Source organism: Chelonia mydas, chromosome 1 (assembly GCF_015237465.2).
Source record: "Chelonia mydas isolate rCheMyd1 chromosome 1, rCheMyd1.pri.v2, whole genome shotgun sequence".
Taxonomy (NCBI): domain Eukaryota; kingdom Metazoa; phylum Chordata; order Testudines; family Cheloniidae; genus Chelonia; species Chelonia mydas.
In genome coordinates, this window is record NC_057849.1 from 219,159,924 (window position 1) to 219,185,121 (window position 25,198).

Here is a 25,198-nt window from a genome sequence, read left to right on the forward strand (position 1 = left end):
GCTTTGTTGCTTGGTCTGTTTGAAGGCAGAGTAGGACATCTACTGAAGTCTATTTTCCGCTAAAATGTACTATTATCTGTTTAGAAGAATAACAACACAGGCCTAACTGTCCTCATGAAACCAATTTTTAAGCAATCAACTGGATTAAAAATGCAAAGAGTATGTGTACACACCTGCACATACGTGCGCATACACCCACACGCGTAGGCTGCCTTACTATGCCAATTTTGTCTAATACTACTACTAGTACCACTACCACCACCTAACTTTATATATTGCTTTTCATCCATGGAGTTTGTAGCACTCTTCACAAGAGGTCAATGTCATTATTCCCATTTTATAGAAGGGTAAACAGAGTCGGAGGGAGGGTTAGTGATTTGCCCAAAGTCACCCAAGTTGCCTCAGTACAATGTGAAATTTTCCTATACTGAAAATACATATGGTGAAATCCTGGCCCCGGTGAAGTCAATAGCAAAACTCCTATTGCCTTTAATGGGGCCAGGATTCCACCCACAGAGAATAGTACAAGTACTGAGGTAATCTTGTCTACGGCAACTGGAAAGTTTTTGAGGGTGACCAATATATAAAGGCTTCACTTTGCCAGTCCCAGGAGCATAATACAGCAGTTCTTTAACATAGCAATGTATGTTATGGCAATGTACAACTACAGTTGAGGACAGAAAGTGATACGAATGAAATCAAAATCTGAAACGACAGGGGAATTTAATTAGGCAGAACGAGTAAGTCAGATTTGACCATTAGATCACATCTAAGAATGAAAAAAGTTCTGAGGGATTTTCAATGGCCCCAAGTGATTAAAACTTTGGTTTTACATCTCACCCTAAAGCTGGCAACCCCACTAACAAACTGCCCCCTAACACCATGCTTGGGCTATTTTTCTGCAGTAGGGAAGCAATGTCCCATGGAGAGTCATCAATGCCAGCCACTATAGCTATGGCTTTTCTTGGTGGTCTTTCATCCAAGTAGTGATACATCCTGTGTATTGATAAGATCCACAGCTGAAAGGGACAGGCCTAAAGTTAAAAATGCTCTCTGAAAGCTGATGAAGTGGAATAGTAATTAGTACTATACTGGAAACATTCGGAGTCAGTCACCGTACTAAGTGACTCTGGCTGTGCAGATGAAAACTCATGTAGCATGTCCATGAAACACCGCTGACTAGGTATCATTTGGCTGACATCTGGAAATGAGAAAACTGATGGGCTTTTGTCTGAAATTAACTAAAGATTAAGGTAATGAAAGGAGTAGGAAAATACTTCTGTATATTGTACAATGTACATTGTCTTCGTCATTTCTGGTGGTTGTTTTTCTGGCTCCGGTTACAAAACTACATGAAACTTACCCATGCACAGTTTGTTGACAAATGCATCATCCAAGGTGACCATGTCGGGAAGGTCTTCAAATCGTCTTAGCTTCATGATCCTGTCAGCATCAGATTGCCCAGCTAATGTCCTCAGCTGCTCTTCATCGTATCTATCTCCAACTCCAATTGGGAACAATGACACCCCTGGGAAATGGGAAGCAGGTTTTAAAAGTGTAATGGAAAAGAAGGGAGCCTCCTTGCTTTTGATTTGCACCTTCGAGTAGAATTCTAACAGTTAGTTTCAAGTATTATTCATATTATTCCCTCCTTATAGACTGAAGGCAATTCAGCACAGATATTACTATGTTCGAAATCACTGTAATAGTTATTTTGAGACTTATCGTTACAATAACCACTAAAAGATCATGCAAGGTCAACATGAAGAAGCTGGAGACATTCAGAAAATGTTTAAAAGAACTAAAGCTTTGATCATTGGTGGCATGCGGTTTTCTTTGTTTCAACCCATTTAATTAAAAATAACTATACTGAGCATTTAGATCGTGTTTTACATCAGTAGATTATAAAGTAATTTGTAAAGAAGGGTGTTGTTATTTCCATTTTACAGGTGAGGAAACTCAGATACAGAGAGGTGAAGTGCCTACGGTCACACAAGTTATAAAGCACCATACAGTATATATTGGCACACTTACAGGGTGTATAAGTTATGGCAGAATTTGACCTACTGTTTCTTACTCTGTTTATGAACCTTACAAGAACTATCTCAATGTAAAAGGGTCTAAATTTATGACCTTTAAATATCGCCACTGTAATCCAGTCGAATCCACAATGGTACTGAGAGAGTGAAAGGCTGTAAATGAAGTGAGGCCTATGTTTGCTATGCTATCAAATAACAGGTTTGCAGTTCCCCAAAGTTTAGGGACATCTGGATCTGGAGATTTTGTTAAGACCCATCTCTACCAAATAGTAAACAATCACATTGAATCACCGCACTCATAACATCATGCCAATATTTGGATTTCTTTACTCTCCATCCTAGCTTATTACTTAAAAAATTAAGCGAATCAGTAAAAATAGTGGAAAAGTGATAAAATTTACTGTTGATGCTTGCAGAATATGCAGCAAAGTCCACTGGATCCTCTGATTTCTCTGATACAATAATCACTGCTATCTTTGATGCATTGGGTCTTCCTCCGTGGGCTTCAGACATAGCATGCAGAACAGCAAAATTTACTGCTTCCCCTAGAAGCAAATTAAAAGATATATGAAAGAAGCAATAAATCACTTTCAAAAAGGCTGTAAAAATAAAGCCTCAGTAGTGGATGATGGAGAGGGGAAATGCTCTTGTCCAAAGCATTTTTAAAAAGTCTCTTTTTTACCATCCTATAAAGTCTCTGTCAGCTTTAAAATCCCACTGATATGGCAAATACCTCCCTATACTGAAGGTCTCTCCTAGCTTCACATAGTCTGAAATAATGGGTGTTTTACTGCCCTTCCCCTGGCTTAATCACTGGTGTAAAGCCATGTATTTTGCCTTGAGGATCACCTTGTCTGGGAGTATTACCATGCCATTGGTTTGGTAGAAGAAAGGAAAGAGGAGGTACCCAAGAGGAACATGTCTTTTATAACCCACCTATTTTTCCTTTCTGTGAAGAAACAGTGACATCCAGTGGACAGTTATATACGCCAAAATTATAATCACCAGGGTATACTGTACTGTATTTGTCACCTGCACCATTCGCAGAAAAGATCTAGTGTGTTCCTGGTTTGGTTAACTTTTGCTATAACTGCAAGTATATTTTGCCTGATTTCTACCTGCAATTTCTCTGAAATCTGGAAGTTTCAGACTAATCTGGACTATAGCCAAACAACTGCTGCAAAAAAGGATTCATAGAATTCTGCTCAAATGAAAATCACAAATTGGCTTAGATAACATTCATTGTCTCTCTTATTCAATATCTATGAACATTCACTCAGGTAACATTTTGTTCACAATAATGACCTCAGAAAGTATTGCAAATACTTATACTTAGATATATGTTTGTAGGGAGTATTCACTTTGGAAATGATCATATGCAGCTTTCTTGAAAGCTCTTTTTGGTTTAGGACTAGAGTGACCAGATAGCAAGTGTGAAAAATCGGGATGCTTTGATTTTCTAGTTGCTTATATAAGGCAAAGCCCTTTATATCGGGATGTCTGGTCACCTTATTTGGGAGTCACCAATTCAGAGAGCAGAAATTATACCACATGACATACAATGTTTATACAAGGTGAATAGTGGATTAAGAATAATCAATACTTGAAACTACAGTTGCGGGGACTTGTTTATGAGCAGTCCCCGAGGCAGAAAATATTTTTGCATAAGCATTCACTGAATAATTTTGAATAACAAACATGTTCATAAAATATGGGAAGCTGGTCACATATACTCCACCAAGAGAACACCAAAACAGCTCTCATGCTTAAACTCTTTTGATTTAATGGCCTCTGCATCATGCCCCCCACAACTGCTTCATTAGCGGAGACAGAGCTCCTTTTCTCAAATTACTGAAAGAAACGGCAGCCTCTAAGAAGCCCACTCAGCATATTGGTTATTGCTAGCCTGGCAGCAGCAGGTGAAAACTCTGCAAAGCTAAAGAGTAGGAAATCATGCTTTCGAGAAGTCTTTGGTCCTAAGAAGCGTTAGGCTTCATATATGTGCATGGAAAGTTCTAAGATGTTAAGCTGAACTTTCTCACCTCTCATCTCACAGCCCTGCTTCAGGAGGGTCTTCTCCTTTCCCAAAACAAGGTGTCGTCTACCCACCTGATTCTCCAAGATCCCCTACTCCCTAGACAACTTACAGCCTCCCTGCCCCCCTTATCTCAGCTATTGGCCCTCGTCTCCCACGTTACCAGCAATGTGTTATTCCTTCCCCACCAAGGCTTGGCACCCAACAAACACTGCCTCTCCACATTGGTACATGGCCTGCCAGAAGAGCTGAGACCCACCAGCGAAGGCAGGCAAATCCAGTCAGATTTACGACAGTCATGAGTACCAAAGTGGCCATACCTTACAGTGACCAGAAACCTCCTTCCTCCTGGCACAGCGACTTCTGACCCTGCAATCTGCAATCTTCTGACCCTTGAAAACTGGCCAGTCACCAAGTATGAGCCAGAGTCCTATGCATATCTGAAGCACCATCTTAACCACAATCTCTACCATATATGCTTTTGCTTTCTAGTAACTACCATAGCTAGGCCGGGAGGGAGGTAGAAACAGAACATGGCAAACTATTTATAACTAATGGATATAACAAAATATAAGGACAGAATTAACATGAACCTTTCTCAGAGTAGCAGCCGTGTTAGTCTGTATCCGCAAAAAGAACAGGAGTACTTGTGGCACCTTAGAGACTAACAAATTTATAAGAACATAAGCTTTCGTGGGCTACAGCCCACTTCATCGGATGCATAGAATGGAACATATAGTAAGAAGAAATCTATATACATACAGATAAGTTGGAAGTTGCCATACAAACTGTGAGAGGCTAATTAGTTAAGATGAGCTACTATCAGCAGGAGAAAAAAACTTTTGTAGTGATAATCAAGATGGCCCATTTAGACAGTTGACAAGAAGGTGTGAGGATACTTAACTTTAGGGAAATAGATTCAATATGTGTAAATGACCCAGCCACTCCCAGTCTCTGTTCAAACCCAAGTTAATGATATCTAGTTTGCATATTAATTCAAGCTCAGCAGTTTCTCGTTGGAGTCTGTTTTAGAAGCTTTTCTGTTACAAAATTGCCTACCCTTTGCTCCTCTTGTCCATGAAGCCATACACTGGCCACCATGACAGCACCCAGGAAAGATTCAAGTACTAGTTCAGCAGGTCCAGAATGAGAGTTGAATGTGCTTTTGATTGAAGGGATTCTTGCTAGGATTCTAGATTGGAACTCATGAGAAAAGTATCCTAATGCTAATAGCTGCCTGTTGTGTCCTGCATAATACATGAGGCAAAGGGGAAAAGCTGCCACTAGTGTGGTGGTAGAGTGGCTGGCTGCTGACTTTAAACAGGAGCTAATACAAGAGTCCAACATGGAGCTAGGTCATTGAGGGAGGCTTTAAAAAAGCTCGAGTGTTGTCTGGCCCTGGAGCTTTGGATGTTAATAAGAAGTGTGCAGTGCTTGCTGTACAGTTATAAAAATGACTGGGTATTTTCCTGAAGCTATCAATTCTGTGGGGCTTGGTGTGTATTTACAAGGACTGTTTGCTTTGACTACCCTATGCAGTCTGCAGTTTTTGTTGTGACCTAATAAAGATAATTTGATTCTCCAAAAATAGAACTTTGAGAAGAAAAAACAGGGCAGAAAATCACCATACAAACACCCACAGGCCATGTTATACAAACTTAACAAATTAACAGGGTGAAAATTTAAAATTAGAAAGGACGTAAACATTTATGTCCATGTGAGTGTACAAATTGTAGTCTATTGTGGCTACGCGTACACCAGCCATGGTTCTCACAGGTCAGGGCATGTGAAGCTGTGGTTTTCCTTGTTGTCCCTGGCATGCAGTGACACAGGTAAGGATATGACTTATGAGGCCATGTGGTATATGTTGGGAGTGGGGGTGCAGGGAACAGCAATAATGAAGTTTACCAGTGACTGCAAAGGGTGGAGTCTGGGATTCTTGGACCTGTAGGTCAACCAGAATCTGCAGCATTTGGGTTAGCTGCCTGAGAAGCCTCATTATGTCCAGGTGTATCTCCCCCTCTTTGTCCTGCTGGGACTCTTAGGCCTTTGTTCCATCTTTTTTTTTCCTTTCCACACCGTCGGTCACATTGGCCCTCCAAGCCCTTCGTTCATGGGTCCAATAAAAAAGTGGCTTGCAGGAGTTCACAGAACATGTCCTCGCTAGCCCTCTTCTTTCACCTCCTCATCAGAATTGGGTGTTCCGTGGGCATGGCGGAAGCATCCCTCAAGACTGCAGCAGGAAGAGCTGCTGATAAAAGCTGATAGATATACCACTGGATTTACAGTCACCAGGGAACATGAAAGACAAGTTTCAAAAATCCCTTCCATTATTCCCATACACACTTGTAATAAGAAATGCTTATTGACATTTCAGCTTTGGAGCACTTCTGCACCACACCACTCTCCAACCCCAGCCATGCTGAGTACGGCCCACCACAGGCAAGTGGGGGAAAGATTTTCTGTTGCATGTGGCTATTGAATTTTAGCCCCTATTCCATGGGTACATTTACAGGGCAATGGCACTGAATAGTGGCACTGTTTTCCACAGGAAGTGGTGATTTTAGCAGATATCTCACTCCCGAGGGTTACAAAGGTACAGAGAGAACACAGCTGCTACTGTGCATCCTGAAATCACCTGAGCCTATGTGCCGCTAGCCTGTTTACTGAAGTCATTGCAGAATGATGTGGGAAAGTTTCCTACTGCAGAGAAAGAAATAAAGCTGCCATCCCTAGAAACCTGTGGGAGAGTATTGCAGAGTGTCTCCATGAAAGTGTCATCGAGATCTCTCAGCAGATTAAAAGGGACATTGCTAAGTCCATGAACAAACTGTTCCACATGCCTAACCCAAGAGAGGAATTAAAAGGCGACGTTAGCTCTGTCTGTTCATTGTACCTCTGTCTCTCCTTCTATGGAGCAAAACAGTAAAAAGTTGATATTTCTGTCTTCTTAGCTTGGGGATGGGCCAAATGCCATCTTTAAATGTAAGCACTGTAAGGAAAAATGCATGCACACACGTACCCAGGTTCCCTTCTCCTTCATCAAGCTCATTTGTTCTTGCCTGTGGGACTGGCTACACTGTGGCAGAGTCTCAAAAAGATCCTGGCTCATGGCATTGCTGGAATCTCCCGTTGTGTCTCCTCCTCTGCACACCCTCCTTCTCCTCACTGTTCACAATGTCTTAGGCTCATCCAAGGTATTCACAGTGGTCCGTGGGGTTCTGGCGGGGTCTCTGCCGAGTATGGCATGCAGTTCCTTGTAGAAGCATCAGGTCTGTGACACAGCATCAGATCTATTCTTGTCCTCCCTGGTCTTGTGGAATCCCTGGTGACGTTCCTTTGCTTTCATGCAGCACTGCTGCTGATCCCTGTTGCACCCCTTTGGCTGCACACCCCCACCCCCCAATCTGCTCATAGATGTCTACCTTCCTATGGCTGGTCCATAGCTGTGCTTGCACAGTGTCTTCTCCCCAGGCCCAGGAGATCTAATACTTCCTGTTGACTCCAGGCAGGAATGCATCTTGTGTGTGGAACCAGAATGGTCAGTTGGGCAGCTGCATACAACAAGGGTGAGCTGCTAGGTGTGTTCACCAAGGTGGGCCATCATGAAAAGCCATTTCAAAAATCACATGGGGAGGTTTAAAGTGAGGCTGGCTTCTGGCCTCTGTGACCCATGGGGAGAGGAGTATAAAACTGTGACCACTCTGGTCACTGTTGCAGTGAAGAGGCCATTGTGGGACAGCTGCTGGAGGACGGTTAGGGTTGACACAGGTCAGGAAGTGTCCTTTACTTGCACTGCAACAACCTCAGTAAGTCAACCATGGCCTTATGCCATTCGGGGAGGTGGTTTTACTGCATTCCTGTGATGGGGCATTTACATCAGCCAGAGACAAATTTTAGTTTAGGCACCTAAAATAAGGGCCGGGGCTCCTAACTTTAGGCACTTATTTTTTGAAAAACTTGGCCAGTACTTCCAAGGGCTACTGCAGTGATGCTACACCTCCTTCTTTCAGAGAACTCATGTAAAAGTCTTCATATGATTTTCTGAAGTTGTATAGAACAAAAAATTCAGATACAATATAATAATTAAAAAATTAGTCTCCAAATAGATGTGATGCCTAGATCATGGAAGGAAGGGGATAGCATCATGGTGCTTATTGCATATGATTTTAGTTGCTTCTTCCTAACCCATGACTCTCAAGAAAGGTCCTGCATAAACTTTTCCATGGCCTACCATCTATCTCAGCACTCCCTGAACAAGACTGTAGAGTAAAAACAAAATGGCTGGATTAATTTGTAGTAAATTATTTGATACAGTGAAGAGCAAACTCTTACTTTGAAGGAGTGGTTTAAATTGGCTTGGATACAAGCATATTGCAAGGACTGAAAGATGTTAAATGAGCATCAAAAAAACATAATGATAAAAGGCAATGTGCTGAGTTGGGTGGGAATTGTTGAATGGGAAGCCATAGGGATCCACGCTAGAGCTTGTCTTATTGAATACTTTCATTCATGAACTGGGAAGGGGGGAGGAAATTCAGGATATTAATTAGAATCACAGATATGAGATTGGAAGCAAATAGGAACACTCCCAGTGAAGGAAGAGAAAGTGTACAACATGACCTAGAAACATTAGAAATATGGGCAGGATATAACAAAATGAGATTCGACCTGGAAAAAGCCAACCGAGGGAAAAAATATTCCAGTACACGGGCCATTAATGGTGTTGTGGGGAGACACTGGGAAAGCAGAAATTGCTTAAAGATCCTTTTCTTTAATTTTGTCTGAAGTGAGGGATAAAATGTAAAATCCATTGGGGAGCTGTAGAGTTGTGAGAGACAGGGGAATCCAACTAGGTGGAGGTTCCTGCATAAATCTTATGAAACATGATCTTAAGTGGGCTCAATAGTTTCACTAACACCTCCATGATGGTTTTAACCAAGGAGGTAAAATTCTGCAGAGGTCTTAATTACCCTTGCCTATTGAAAACTGCCTGGGAAAGAAGTACAAAGAAATGGTTCCTAAGTACTGAAGAAGGGTAAAGCAACAGCCACTTAATAGGAAACCAGTGGCCTGATCTACACACAGTATTTGCACCAGTTTAACTGGTTTGCCTACCTGTGGAGTTATTCCTGACCCCTTAAATCTGTGTTTAAATCTTAATGTAGGGCTTGTCTATACAGTAAAGTTATTCTGGAATAAAGGAGGTTGTGAATTTAAAATGTAACATCGATTCCAGAATAACTCCATGCCGGGACACACTTAGTGCAGAACAAGGCCTGGTCTACACCTAAAACTTAAGTCAACCTAATCACGCCGCTCAAGACTGCAAAATTTTGCACCCTGACCACCATAATTAGGTCGTCAAAACCCCTGGTGTAGATACGGCTAGGTCAGTGGAACGAATCGACCTAGCTACTACCTCTGGGAGAGGTGGATTAACTAAACTGACAAAAAAAAATCCTTCTGTCAACATAGGAAGCATCTACACTATGGCATCACTGCGGCAGGACTACAGATGTGCCACTGTCACACAGAGACAACCTAAGAGTGCCCTTCTCTTGTTTAGCTTAATCCACTTCCAGTCTCCTAGCTATTTTGAAATAACTCACGTGTAGACAAGCCATTACCAACTGAAGCTAAGTTAATATCAGCCAGCTGTAAGATAGATCCCATCATCATCGTACCTGCACACCTCAAAACAAGTTTATCCTCACAACACTCCTGCAAGCTAAGAAAGTGCTTTTATCCACATGGAAACCCAAGGCACAGAGAGAGTAAGGGATTTTGCTCTAGATCACACACAGGAAGTCTTTGGTGGAGCAGGGAACTGAACCCAGCTCTCCAGAATCAAAGGCAAGTGCCTTAACTACTAGACCATCTACCTCTCTTTGTCCAACTGTCCATACAACTGAAACTATTTAAAACCAAATCTTAATCCAAATGGTACAATGTTTGTGTTTAGGCAAGCCCTTAGATTAAATAGCCCAACCTCTTGGCGAGATCATTTATTTCCTTTCATCTAAATTTGAACAATTCATGCCCCTTACTGACATAGCTGTGCCAGTAAAAGCACCAACGTAGAAGCAGTGATACCATCAAAAAAGTCCTTTTACTGAGATAGTTTTATACCCGTTCCCCGAACAAAATAACTGTCTCCATAAGGAGGGTTTGCTGGGATAGCTCGACCAGCGAACCCTTTTCAGTGTAGGCAAGGTCTGAAGGACAATCTGAAGAGCTCTTAACACTTATTCTGGACAACTCTGGCTGCCACTAAAACTATCTGTGGACCCCAGCCTTTGTTACTATTACCATAGGAATTTCTGAGCAAGGCAGTCCTGGGTTAAAAATGTGAGTGTTAAACAATGTTAAAGGATCAGAATCTCTTGTTCTAGATTCAAGTTGGCCACCAATGTACCTAAGTGGTATAAAAGTGAAAAATCTGAACTGATAGCTCTGAGTCTGAATGTGGGCCTATTCGACTGTCTATGGACAGGTCACCCTTAAATATTTAAGAGTCCAAAGAGGCAATGAATCTTATCCAGGCCTGGAAATCTGTTAGAACAAGTGAATTTGAAGTTGTACCTTCTGAGGAATTAGAGGGCTTATATAGAAAACTGTTTATGCAACCTTAATTATGACAGAGCATGTTCAATGCTGTGCTTTAAATATGTTGGTGTCCAGTGCTTAATCTGTAATGAAAGAGGTGCCAGGGCTCAAGCAATTAGGTGCTGGGGCTCAAGCAATTTTTTTACATTCATCACTGATGCAGCAAGCTCAGAGGTGCCAGGGCTATGAACTGCCAAGCCTGGAGATGCCGGGGCTCAGCCCTGGCACAAATTAAGCCTTGTTGGTGTCCTTGACAACTCTGAAATAAGAATATTACAGACACAAAAAACTCCATTAAAAGAACATTATTAAGATTGCAAAGTCAAGCAACAGATGATAGGGAATACCAGAATTAAGGCTGCCTGTGCAACCCTAATTTGGCCCCATTGTGTGTATGCATTATGACATGGTCTTTAATTCCATGATCACATACTAGTTTTTCCCCACAGGATGGATGGTGCACAGGATGGATGGATGGTGCTCACTTGGTGACCAGCAATTCAGTTTTTTGTTTTCTCCTTATTGTTAAATGTGTAGCCTGAGGCCTCATTTACTACACAGTGTTCAAACCCTACACCGGACACAGAATTGGTCATTTCCTCACAGGCATTCCTATGGTGCTCATCACGAATACCGGAGTGCTTCACAAATATTCATTTATCTTCACAACACCACTGTGAGGAGAGGAGGCATTATTATCCTGGTTTTACAAATCGGGAGCTGAGGTACTGAGAGATTAATGTCAAACATTTCCACTAATTTGGGGTGCTCAATCTGACACATCTAGGACCTGATTTTTCAGAGTACTTAGCATTAGTCAGCACTTTATACATTCAAAGCACAGGTCGCATTGCAGCAGACAGTGCCCAACATCTCTGAAAAGCAGACCCCAAGGTCTGAAGTCAGGCACGCAGAAAATGAGGAACACACAATTAGTGATCATCTTTGAAAAGTTTGTTTTAAGCGACTTGCCCAGCATCACGTAGAAACCCTATGGTAGAGGCAATTCTCCAGGGTAGCATTCCGCTGCCTGAACTATAAGACTGTCCTTTCTCTTCTTGCAGTCCCCTGCCTCGTTCATTACCCATCTTTCAGCTTCTGCAGCAAATGATGCAGAGCTGCTATAGACAACATCCTCCTTTACGACACCTCCAGAGCAGGTCAATCCTGTGTACTGAATGAAGCAGAGGTCCTGTGCAAAAACTAGTACATGATCATCTAATTAAAGACTATCATTCTGAAAACGCCCAAGGGGAGTGAATTAAGCGTGCACAGGCAGCATTAATTCTGGCATTTCCTTACTTCTGAGTCCTTGATTTTGCAATCTTAACATTATTGCAACGTAGGTTTTTTGGATGCAATTTCCTACTTTTTTTAAAAAACTTAAAAATTGAAACAAAAATTACATCACAGAACCATATTGAGTTCCAACAGGGGTCATCAGCAGGGTTGGGATCTTTACATGCACATCTTAGTCCCCCATTAGTTAATGTAGCAAAGTAACTGGTAGCAATGGTAGGATCTTATCTTCTATGTGCACCTGCCACTAGAGGGGATGCAGATCTTTGTCAGTGGGTTTCACAGGAATTTGCTAGATGGCACAGGAATACTGAGATTTAGGAACAGTGTGTTCACTCTTCCTGTAGGGGACTGTGGTCTAGTGGGTGCAGACCCCTTTGCCCCCATCCCCCTAGCATCTCCCTGTCCTATTCTGCTCATATCCCCCCAGCTCCTGCCCCAGTCCCCCTACTGGTTTTTTACTCCTCTCCAATTCCCGCCTCTTCCTGGTTTGCCCCCCCCACACACACACACACACCTTCCTCCTATCCTGTATCCCTGACTCCTGCCATTGATCCTGCCTGTCTCCTCCCATCTTCCAGCTCCTGACTTTTAGTTCCTACCTCTGTCCCTGTCTCCTGCTTATGACCCCCCACACTCCTATTTTCCCCCCACATTCTAAGAACAGTAAATATTACTGTAAAGGTAAATACCAGGATGTGGCAAAGCTCCCTCTTTTAGTAAAACCGCATCCACTCTATGAGGGATTGGAACCCTTACTGCAAATACGCTGAAACCTCTACGAGTGTGGCCCTGCCAACCTGCAGCATGCCCCCAGCTCTGCAGCTTTGAGACAGCTAGCTGCTTGTAAATTGTAGGAACACTAAAGAGTTATCATGCATGTAGTTCACACCCTGAATGTCAGCAAACAAGCTACCTGGAACTATGAAAGGGCCTAAGCAAAGAGAGTTTTACCATAGGAACCAATCCTGCAGCTGTTCCTGGCATGAAACAGCCCCACTGACTGTAAAGGGACTACTTACAATGGAACGGGCAGCGTAAGGATTGCACAGGATCATGTTTTCAGTGTGGGAGAGACTATGCAAATGAGAAGCAGCAATGCTGGTATTGGAGTGACAATGCTGGTTGATTTATTAAACCCTTGCGCATGCCCAGGATGAATGAAAGATGAGCTTTTCAAAGCCACCTAATGGATTTTAACACCCAAATTGGGGCATCCAAATCTTTTAGGCAGCCTGGATGTTTCCAGAAGCCTGAACACTGGCAGACTTAGCTGAGTGCTCATGCATTTCCCAAGAGCATTGAGCCTTCTATTCCACCAGCCTGACTCACAGATGCTTATTAAATGTTCTGGGGTGCAGGATCAAGACCACAGTGTCTTTACTCCTCCTTTACTTGCTCCTCCTTTACTTACTTGGGAGGAGTGATTTCTATTCCATTCAGGGTCTCAGACCATCTCCCTCACTGTGGTATCTGAGTGCCTTCCAATGAGAAACAAACAACTCACTGGCAACTGCATAATGCATCTCCCAGTCCATCTCCTCTCCCCAGGACAGGACCATGTTTTCGTTGCTTATCCTGCTAGCCTCTGTAGCTTGCTATACATTACATAGAAGACTTCATGAAAGTTATCTATCTGAATGTAACAATTTCTCCCACAAAGAGCTTGTAGAAGTCTCATCAGCCATCTGGTATTTTTATTTCTCCAGGCTGAGAAAGCAATCATAGCCAATCCTCCTGCGAACTATGGAGGTCAGGTTTTATTTCTCACTTTTCTATAGCAATAACTCTTTACAGGATGAAGTAGGCCAAAGACCCTAAAATCTGTACACTTCTCTGCTCTTATAGGACCCTGATGCTCGATGGCTGCCAGACAGAATGTGGTTCCAGTCCAGAAGAATGAAATTCTCAGAGTATTTGGTCAAAGACCTGATATATTGTATATATATAATTTGCATTTGTTGAACCTACAACTGGAAAGCTTACACACACACACACACACACACACAGAGTCTTCCCAGGACCATAGGGGAATTTGGGTTACCCAGGAATATTAGGACTAACATAGATGTGTTTCTGGGTACAGTTTTGTGGAAGTGAATGAAGCTGATGAATTAGTGATGATCTAAATCCTAAATTACCATTTTCCTTCACTTGCCTGAGAGATACATAACACATGAATATTGAGAACTATTATAAGGAATAAAGAAAGTCATCATCTCCTTTCCAGTATAAAGCATGGTACACTATGACCTTCGCAACTCTTAGACACGTTTTAGAGTAAACTGAAACTCTTTGCCCATAAATCAGCATATAACGTGAATGAATTATGAAAGAATATATTCCTAGTGCATCACACTAGCACAGAACCATCTGTCCAAGATAGTACTCAGTGTTGTTGTAGCTGTGTCAGTCCCAGGATAATCGAAAGAGAAGCTGGGTGAGGTACTATCTTTTATTGGACCAACTTCCACTGGCGAGAGACACACGCTTTCAAGCTTACACAGAGCTCTTCTTCAGGTCAGAAGTTGGTCCAATAACAGATATTACCTAACCATCTTGTGTCGCTAATGTCCAAGATAGTGTTTAGGATCAACCTACATTTAACGTTGTCCCCCCCCCCCATACACACACACACACATCCACACAATCACTTACCTAGTTTGCTGGGACCTTGCTCTCTTTGCTGAATTGAGCTCACCCTGTTTAGAAGATTTTCACTCTCTTGTGGCATGTTCCATGAAATTTCTAGAGTGTTTGCCCTTGCATACTGGAGAACCGACACTTGAGTTAAGGTATTGTCTGAAGCAGAAAGCAGAAGACAAATGATATAAATAAAAGACAATCCATCTAAACAATTTAAAAATAAATCTGAAGTCACACTTTATATTAAGTCGAGCTGGTTGGAAATTTTCCATCAGAATGATTTTCTGAAGGAAAATGCAGTTTCCAGAAAACTGAAGTTTTCCACAGGGAAAAAGAATCTCAGTGTTGATAAAAAAAAATCAATTTTCCGTAAATAAAATTTAAATTACATATTTTATTGTGTCAGTTTGACCCACACAGGAATATTTTGTTTTGCTGAACCAATCTGAAATGTTTTGTTTGAACCAGTTCAAACTGCATTTCCCTAACAGCATATTACCTTATGGGAGTTGTCGTTTGGGTCCCATTCTCTCCTGTGCCATGATTCCATGTGAGATTAAAGAGACTTGTGGTATTTAGCCAAGATGTTCACATCAAGACCAGACTTTTCAAGCAATAGATCCATGCGCCTAAGCATGGGAGGGAATCATGCTGTCAGGATTGGGACATAAGCAGCATGTCTAGTGGCTGGAGTCAGAGTCAGGAGCCATGCTAAGGGCTCAAGCCAGAGTTGGAGACCATGGTCAAGGATCAGGAACCAGAAACAGGTCAGGAAAGCAGAAACCAGAAGCATGGCAAGGAAGCCAGCTTCAGGACTCAGGCAAGGCAGGGTCCAATATAGCAGCCAGCTAGAGGCCAGCTGTGCGGACAACTGCCTGTGCCTCTCTTGGGTTTAAACAGGAAACTCTGACCAATCACAGGTCCTGCCGCTCCTCCACTTAGGGCCCAGGGAGGCAGCCCTGTTGTAGCTTCAGGTTTCCTGGTCTCTCCACTTGATTGATTAGTAGTAAGCTGCTGGATGGGAATAAGGCAGCAACAGTTGCCTGGGAACCCTGCAGACCCAGGTTTGAGACCTGTGGGTTCCTGACACTTGCCCTCTTGAAACAAGATACTATCCCCCTCAAGAATGTAGTCAGGACATTCCCACTAGTTATCAGCCAGGATGGATATGATTCTGACCCACCAGTACTGGACCCAAGTGCACCACTTCCTGTATCTTGACAAAAGAAACTGCTTAAATTTCAACTGACACCAGGATGTTCCTCATCCTCCTTGGACCCTGTCACTAGAATGGGAGCCAACTGAAATCCAGGAGATCACTCACACATGGAAATTTAAGCTTCAACACACTTTTTTTTAAAACCAGGGTGTATGTGTAAAGTATCAGGGTCAATACTGTCATGGCCCTTACACAAACAAAGCAAGGGTAAAAGAAAACTAAGTGTTAGAGTTAAAGCGCTGTTTACTTACTGATGCCATAGTTTCCAATAAATGCTTTTACAAAACTTTTCATTTCCTCAAACTCTGATGCTCCAACATTGGAACTTCCATCCAGAAGAAACATGATATCCATTGGTCTGCTGCAAAGTCCTGAAAAGAATATAAAAAGGCTTCTTATATAAGATAGCCATACCAAGTGTCTGCTGAATAAGGAAGGGAAGATGGCAGGAAAAGGAAAGTAGACAACTGGAGTTTGGGACAACAGCAGGGCGGTGTTCTGTTGATATAAGCAGTAACTGCCTCTATGTCAGAACATACTAAGCTGTATGTTCAACATGAGAGCTTTGCCCCCCAGGTCTCCAAGTAGGACATCTCACGATCATTCCTGAACCCAACAAAACTTTGAGGTTTTGCTTTACTTGGCAGTAGTGAGGCCTCTGCTGATACGCCATGTCCATTTTTGAGCACCACACTTTCAGAAGAGATGTGGACAAACTAGAGACAGTCCAGAGGACAAATATAAAAATGATAAGAGGTTTAGAAAATCTGACCTATGAAGAAGGGTTGAAAGAACTGGGTATGTTTTGTCTCGAGAAGAAAAGGCTGAGGGGGAACATGGTAAGAGTCTTCAAATATTTAAAAGGTTGTTGTAAAGAGGACAGTGATCAATTGTTCTCCATGTCCTCTCGGGGTAGGAGAAGTAGAAATTGGCTTAGTTTGCAGCTCAAGAGATTTAAGTTAAATATTAGGAAAAAAATTTTAACTATAAGGATAGTTAAGTACTGTAACAAGTTACCTAGGGAGACTGTTGAATCCCTATCACCGGGGACTTTTAACAACAGGTTACCTATGAGGGATGGTCTAGGTACATTTAACCCTGCCCCAGTGGGGGATGAAGTAGATGAACTCTTGAGGTCCTTTCCAGCCCTACATTTCTATGATTCACAAAAGTTTCACAGTGAAATAATCAAACCTCTAGAAGCAGAGGGAGGAAGTGATTTTAACCACTGATGGGCAGGCAGAGGAAAACAATATGGCTCCATCAGCTGTTTTTTAATTACCTGAAAATCAAAAAGGAATCCCATAAAATGTCAAAACATGGACAAATTACTAAGGAGGTATACAAAAGAACAGCACAAGCATGAAGGGAAAAAATCAGAAAGGCTAAGGCACAAAATGAATTACACTTAGCAAGGGACTTAAAAGATAACCAGAAGAGTTTCTTAAAATATATTCAGAGCAAGAGAAGGATGAAGGAAAGTGTAGATCCTGTACTTAATGGGAAAGGAGAGATAATAACTGATGACATCAGGAAGACTGAAGGGTTTAATGCCTATTTGCTTCAGTCTTCACTAAAATGTTGACCAGATACACAACACAATTAATATTAACAAAAAGGGTGAAGGAATGCAAGCCAAAATATGGAAAGAATAGGTTAAAGAATATTTAGATAAGTTAGATATATTCAAGTCAGCAGAGCCTGATGATATTCCTCCGAGGGTACTTAAGGAACTAGTTGAAGCAATCTCGGAACTATTAACACTTATCTTTGAGAACTCCTGAAGGACAGATGAGGTCCCAGAGGACTACAGAAGGACAAACATAATACCTATCTTTAAAAGAGGAAGAAAGAGGACCTGAGAAATTTTAGACCAGTCAGCCTAACTTTGATACTCAGAAAGATACTGGAACAAATTATTAACAATCAATTTGTAAGCACCTCCAGTGCCATCGGGTTAAAAGGAATAACCAGCATGCATCTGTCAAGGACAAATCATGCCAAACCAACCTAATTTCCTTCTTTGGCAGGACTACTGGCTGACTGGATAAGAAGAAGCATTAGATGTGCTGTATCTTGATTTTAGTAAGGCTTTTGACAGTCCCACGTGACTTCTCATAAGCAACCATGTGATCTAGATGAATTTACTATAAGGTGAGTGCACAACTGGTTGAAAGACCATATTCAACAACAGTTTACTGTCAAATTGGGAGGGCATATCTAGTGCAGTCCCGTAGGGGTCAGTCCTAGGTCTGGCACAATTCAATATTTTCATTAATGACTTGAATAATAGAGTGGAGAGTATGGTTCTATAATAAGGTGGCGTTGCAAGCACTTTTGAGGACAGAATTAGAATTCTGAATTGACCTTGACAAATTTGAGAATTGGTCTGAATTCAACGAGATGAAATTCAATAAAGACAAGGACAAAGCACTTTAACTAGGAAGGAAAAAAATCAAATACACAACTAAAAATGGAGAACAACGGGCTAGGTGGTGGTACTGCTGAAAAGGATCTGAGGGTTATAATGGATCACAAATTGAATATAAGCCACCAATGTGATGCAGTTGCAAAAAAGACTAATATAATTCTGGGATGTATTAACAGAAGCACTCTATGTAAGATACAGGAGCAAATTGTCCTGCTGTATTTTGCACTGGTGAGGCTTCAGCTGGAGTTCTGTGTCCAATTCTGGACACCACACTTTAGGAAAAATATGGAGAAATTGGAGAGAGAGTCCCGAGGAGAGCAACAAAAGTGATAAAAGGTTCAGAAAACCTGACTTATAAGGAAAGGTTAAAAAAACTGGGCACATTTAGAAACAAAAGACTGAGGAGGGACCTATTAACAGTCTTCAAATAGTAAAGGGCTTTTATAAAGAGGACAATGGTAATTTGTTCTCCATGTCCACTGAAGGTAGGAAAAGAAGCAATGGGCCTAATCTGCAGCAAGGGAGATTTAGGTTAAATATTAGGAAAAACTTTCTAACTATCAGGGTAGTTAAGCTCTGGAATAGGCTTCCAAGGAAGGTTGTGGAATCCCCATCACTGGAAGTTTTTAAAAACAGGTTGGACAAACATCTCTCAGGGATGATCTAGGTTTACTTGGTCCTGCCTCAGCACAGGGGGCTGAACTTGATAACTTCTCAAGGTCCCTTCCAGTCTTACATTTCTATGACCCTAAGTTCACCTTCCACCCCCACTCCAATCAACTTGGACAGCAACATGCAAAGCAGAATCCATCTCTGATTCCAGAGAAAGCCTGATGAGAAACAGAGAATGAAAATACATAGAAAATATATCCAACTTTACCTGAAGTTGCTAGGGCCATGCTGGATTTATTTGAGCAGCACGTTTTCAACACTAAGTCAGGTGCTTCTCGAATAAGTTTGTTATAACCCTCTATGATTATTGGGGTGTGCCGTTGACTGATCTTCTCAAGCTCTTGAATGTTCGCGTTGGGGGTAATACCTATGGGGATCACATTTATGTCCCCCGCAACACTTGAGATGACATCAGTGGCAGGGTTTGCAGTCACCATGTACACTAAGTGTGGCACTTGTCCCCTGCCTCCATTGTCTGTGGTAAATGTGTGTTCAGAGACATAGCTGAGGGCATTTCCAGTGTTGGTGGCATTCCCTCCTTGGTACTGTATCTTCCTCACCACCTCAATAATGTCTTGCTTTGACTGTGCTTCAGTGAAGGAGTACTCAACAGTGACAGTGTACGAGTACTGTATGATAGTAATATGAATGGTTTCTTCTCCTATGTCCATTTCTCTGATAACTTTTGCAATGAACTCCTTGATTATATTGAAGTTCTCCTCTCCTACTTTTTCAGACCCTTCAACAACAAAGGCTATATCAAGCACTTTGGAAACCGCTTTACGTGGCAATGGTGTCGTAGCTAATCTCGTGAACTCCCAGCCTTGATAGGGTACCGTCACTTTAGCTGCCCGGGGTGGGGTTGTAGTAGGTTTTTGGGTGGTAGTTGTTAACACATCACTTTCTTCAGGCGCAAGATCACACAGGTAATTGATTATTTCATCCCTGTTTTCCATTAACTCCTGTACGTTGTTCATTATGAAGGCCTTGTTTTCTGGCCACTGCCTTTCAATTAGCTTGATTTGCTCCATACTAATAGATGGTCCGATGCCTACTGGTATTACTGTGACTTTCTTCTTTTTCAAAAGAGGGAGGATGCGCTGAATATTTCCTGGAGACTTGCTGGCTGTCAACAACAGAGCAATTCTGGCAGCATTTGTCCTTGGTGCCTTTCCAAACACATGGAAAACAATATATTTAAGCACTTCGGTGGCAGAGGCAACTTCTCCACCAGTGTATTTTATGTTTTGGACAATTTTCCTCATCTGAGATTGTGTTTTAATATCTTTGAGCCCAAGATAGATGTTGGAGCCAGTGCGGTATTCCAGAATTGACACTCGGATTTTCTTTTGGGAGATGTGGAGTTTTTTCATCATGCTAATTATGAAAGCTTTTAACAGTTCAAAGTCCTTTTCTGAGAGTTTGTTGGAGCCATCCATCAGAAAGGCCAGGTCCATCATTTTGCTGCAGGAGTATACACGTGTCCCTGTGTCTATATCTGTTTCTTCTGTAGAAGCAGGCGTTGATGTAATGATTTCTTCCTCTTTCTCTTTTGACTCACAGGCACTACATGTTAAGTTCTTTCCTTCACAGTGACTGCAAGAACCACCAAAAAACTAATGATAAAATGAACTTTGATAACAATACACCACCCCTGATTGAATACAGTTATATCTTATATAGAAATGAGTAAACAAACGAGTCAGCAGGAACATATAATTTGCCATGCCGGATTGGATCAATGGAGTATCAATTTCCATATCCTACCTTGTTCAGTACTCTATGATTGTTGCTTCAGAGGAAAGAAAACTGCCCCAATGGTGCTACCTGGCAAATTGTGCATAGTGGGAAAATCTCCTTATTCCTGCAGCAATCCTGGGACACCCAATAATGGAATCGTTACTTATGGAAATACACTATTGTATGCATGCAGGAAGCATGTAAAAAGTACTAAGTTTATTAGATAAATGTCTTTTCCCCAGCTGTCTTTGGGTGAACATGCGTCATATCATGGAAACATGACACCAAGTGCTGGGCTACATAGAAGCCACTGGGATTTGTAGGCACCACTTCTGATGAACGTGGCCAGTAGATTTCGATCGCACCCTCTGGTTGTATCTTCACTAGGAAAAAAGGTTTCTTCTTAACTTGAGTTATTTAACTTGAGTGAACTAACTAGAGGTAAAATCCTCGTGAAGACAAGGCAGTTTGTAATTTGACATGCATAAGCATGTTGAGTTAAAGACTTTGAGGGAGTCAAGGGTTTACCTTGATCTGCTAACTCATATGAAAACTACACACTGCCTTGTTTTCACGAGGATTATACCTCGAGTTAGTTCACTCAAGTTAGCTAACACGAATTAAGAACACACCTTTTTTTCCAGAGTGAAGACCAAGCCGCTCTGGGCAGTGCCTCGTGTCATGGGTTCATTCAAACCTGAAATCTTAAACTGAAGTTTCATACATAGAAAACTATCCACTTCTAATGGCCTTTTGCCATTGGTATTATGAAATCAATTAAATTCACCTGGATCCCTTTGCTCCCCTTCCTGTGTTTTTAGATCATCTTATTATTACTCTTAACTTATTTCTCTCTCACACACATTGCCTTTTTTTTATTATCTTGACTTTAGCTTTTGCCATGTGTATTTTACTCCTGTATTTTTTATTTTACCTTGTTTTTCTCCTCTTCCCTGTACTAAAATTCTTCTAGTGCTTTTCTTCTCTCTTTCTGTCCCTTTCCTCTTCCCTTCTCTCAAAAAAAGTAGGAGCTCCCCTCTCTTTCCTTACTCCTCTTCCCTTCCAGATCTTTCCCTCCACTCATACCCATTGGCACATTCCCACTTTTGCCTCCTCTGCATGTTCCCATCCTTTTTGCCACTTTCTGTATGAGCCTCCATTTCTCCCTTACTCCTCTCTCTTCACCTTTCTCTCTCTCCCATATGTTTTCCCACCTACTACCGCTCCCCCTGTATCTACAGCCTTGCAGGAGATTGCTTGTGCTCCCTTAGCATGTCTTCAGCAGCTCCGACATTGCCAAATCCATCTGTTCTGTGCTCTTCGCTCTGCCTGACTGAGGAAGGAGCACACCTGAGCCCAAACATAGGCTAGTGGATCACCACTCAATGCATTTTTCCAAGTCTACTCGACAGTAGGAGACACAGAGTAGGGAAAATGTGTGAAATGGCATTTGTCCCTCCAGAAATACAAGAGACACTAGAAAAGATGGAGAAAATTCAGGATTTTCTGAAGAATCTGGGAAGCTGGGAGGTTCTTGGTTTGGTTTTACATTTATTAACGCTATAACTATGGTATTTCCAAAATTCTTTACCCATTGAATCTGATGCACTGGGGATATTTGATAATGCACAGAATACACTGAGCAGGAGTCCTCAATAATCTCCATTATATAGGGTGCAATTGAATGGGTGCTCCAAAACCACTCAGATCATTCATAGTAGCGATGGACAAAACAGTCTGGAAAAAATTAGAGGTATGCCAAACCTCAGAATAGAGCAGGACCAGAAACCAAGCACTTTTTGGATTCAAATACTTTTGTAACCTCTCTCAGGTTATTTCTAGAGCTCCCATCACAACAGTATGTAAGATAGCACTATAGAGACACTGCTGGCATTCTTTCCCACTGTTAAAACAGAACAGCGACACTCTTCTAGCTCACAACTCCAGGCAATGAGAGCTGTATATACTGTGTGGGATCAAGGACAAAACATAACTTCAGTGGAATTACTTGGGATTTACATTGGCGTAACTGAGATCAGAAACTGGTCCATACTCTTTAAATTATGGGTTTGCTCTGAAAATTTGCTCTAAAAATTGAATCATGTGGTTCTGCCTTTGTCATCTTTCAATGATTTCAGTGAGCAAATGTGTACAGTTTATAAGTAAAAGATTTGCTTTTTCCTAACTGTCAGAGCTTCAAATTCCAACCCAGGATCTGAGAGATAAGCTGAATTATTTCCTTCTCACACATCATCACCAGCTTCCTTGGGCCGGCCAAATTCTTTCCTCAGTGGCTCCTGTGAAATTTTGCTGTCTTCAGTGTGGTTGTACAAGCATAACTGTTTGGAACTTAGTAAACAATTCTGTTGAATATGCATGTGAAGGGAGCGATTGAAGCCTCTTCCCTCTGAGCCATGCCAGCTTTGCAGTGTTAACTAGAATGATGGGCAGTAAACACTTATTTTCTTCACTAATGAAAGCAACCAGGGACCAGTCTATTACGTAAGAAGATGCCATTTTTCAGAGCAAAACAGCACTTTAAATGTGACATCCAAATTCAAGTTCTCCCAAGGCTGTGTTCTTTCACGTTGCTTTTAGCTTCTTAATTGGAGAATACACAACTCCCTTTGGCATTTAGCATATTGTAACATATATGATTTATTATTTTAATCCTAATGCAATATTTTGTGAATGAGATTCCAATTTCCTTTGGATATTTGCTATAAAATTCATTTTTGTACAATATTTTCTATTGTTTGTACAGATGGTGTAGGCATCTAAATTAGGTGACAGCTACGTGCAAAGATGTTTCCCTAGTGAGGTAAGTTTACATAATGTTCTAAAACCTTATGTGAGTGGTGGTTAGTGTATCAACATTAAAGATAAATTATTATTAAGTATTGTGAAAATTAGGGAACTGGTTTACGTAGATGCATTTTTGACCTTTTGATGGAATTCAGGGCTTGCAATTTATACTGTTAAAAGAAAATACATTACTTAATTAATCAACATAACAGAACCAATTCCATGAGGCTTATAAATCAGTTAGTTACTACCAGTGACAGGCCAGAGATTCAAAGTTCAGACCCAGTCTGAACTTCCAAAATGTTCAGGGGGGTTGGATCTAGGGTTTTAGTCTGAGCCCATAGTTTTTGCAGATCTACATCCACTTCTATTAAATGTGGGCAAATTACGTGGTGGAAAACTCTCTCATATTTACAGCACTATGCCTGACTAATGGAAGTATCCATCCATCAAAGGGACGGGTATCTGAAGAATGTCAAAATTATGGATACTACAGAGCTAAATTCAAACTTTTATGCACCTTGCTACTGTACAGGACACAAAAATAGTGAGTTCCTCCCTCAAAGCAATGTAAGGCCCTGATTCTGCATAGTGCTTACGGTACCATGCATGATCCCATTGACTTCATTAAGCCTGGATGCAAGTATTTACAGGACTGGGCCCTAGAATACCTTCAGTAAATCTTGGAGAAATTACTTTTCCAATTACACAGCATAACCTTCCAGCACCTACTTGTCTTGGTGGCATTCTAGAGAGATAACACATTCATAACCTTAATTTTATATAGGATTATTAAGTATCGAGATAGGGCCAAATTCTGATACCTTACTCACATTGAATAGTATCTTATTCCAAAAATGGAGTCAACAGGATCACTTGTGGAGTGGGGCTAGGTTTTTCAAAGCAACCTTATGGAGTTAGATACCTCATTCCCACTGAATTTCAATAGAATTTGGGGGCCTAATTCCCTTAGTCTTGTTTGAAAATTTCAGGTTCTATTGTGCATGAAAAAGGGTATCATATTCAGGCCCATAATAGTATATTCAAAACTATATCCACAGTATATTCATGAGAATGAATTTCATTTTCTGCCCCCATAAAAGACATTCGTGTTGAATAAAAATTTGTATCTTACCATGATAGACAATGTTCATCATCATCTTTGTTCAAAACAACTGTCTTTCCATGGGGGATCCTGGCACCTTCTAATATACATACAGGACAGTCTTCTGGATCAATACATGACTGGGATAGTTCATCAAGTATTTTTCCTGTTTCAAAACAGCACAGCAGGGTTTCATAAGTTGCAAAGCAGATGTTAAGCTGATCGCTGTATTTAGAGGCTTTAAAAATATGACAAGATCAATGATACTTGGATTGTGCTCAAAGGTTTAGAACATGCTCTTCATATTAAACTAGCTGTTAGTTTGACACCAAGTAAATCTTTATTTTCTCCATAGCATTTTTATTGAGCTATTCAAAATACTAACACCAGTGCATATTATATGCAGTAGCTCATGCTACACACAGGGTGAATGTATTTTTAGACTGAAAACCAGGTGCACCAGAAGAAAATGGCATTTACCCTTTTACATCCACATTACTGATTTTTCTTGGTCCCTTTGGGCATTTTTTACTGCATTCTTGTAGGTTGATTTATCATTTTCTCCCCATTATGACTATTCATCTTAGGTATTACTCGG

At 41.3% G+C, this 25,198-nt stretch overlaps 1 protein-coding gene across 7 annotated transcripts in view; it reads right to left on the reverse strand.

The window, feature by feature from the left end:
• The window catches only part of VWF (von Willebrand factor), a 259,168-nt gene that overhangs the window by 88,744 nt on the left and 145,226 nt on the right, over positions 1-25,198 (reverse strand). For all 7 annotated transcript variants that reach the window (XM_037913656.2, XM_037913649.2, XM_043529527.1 and 4 more), the window contains 6 exons: positions 24,631-24,766; positions 19,159-20,546; positions 16,099-16,218; positions 14,641-14,784; positions 2,441-2,584; positions 1,364-1,528 (listed from right to left, as the gene is read on the reverse strand). In XM_037913656.2, the coding sequence (XP_037769584.1) occupies positions 1,364-1,528; positions 2,441-2,584; positions 14,641-14,784; positions 16,099-16,218; positions 19,159-20,546; positions 24,631-24,766 (2,097 nt within the window). The remainder of the gene's footprint in view (positions 1-1,363; positions 1,529-2,440; positions 2,585-14,640; positions 14,785-16,098; positions 16,219-19,158; positions 20,547-24,630; positions 24,767-25,198) is intronic.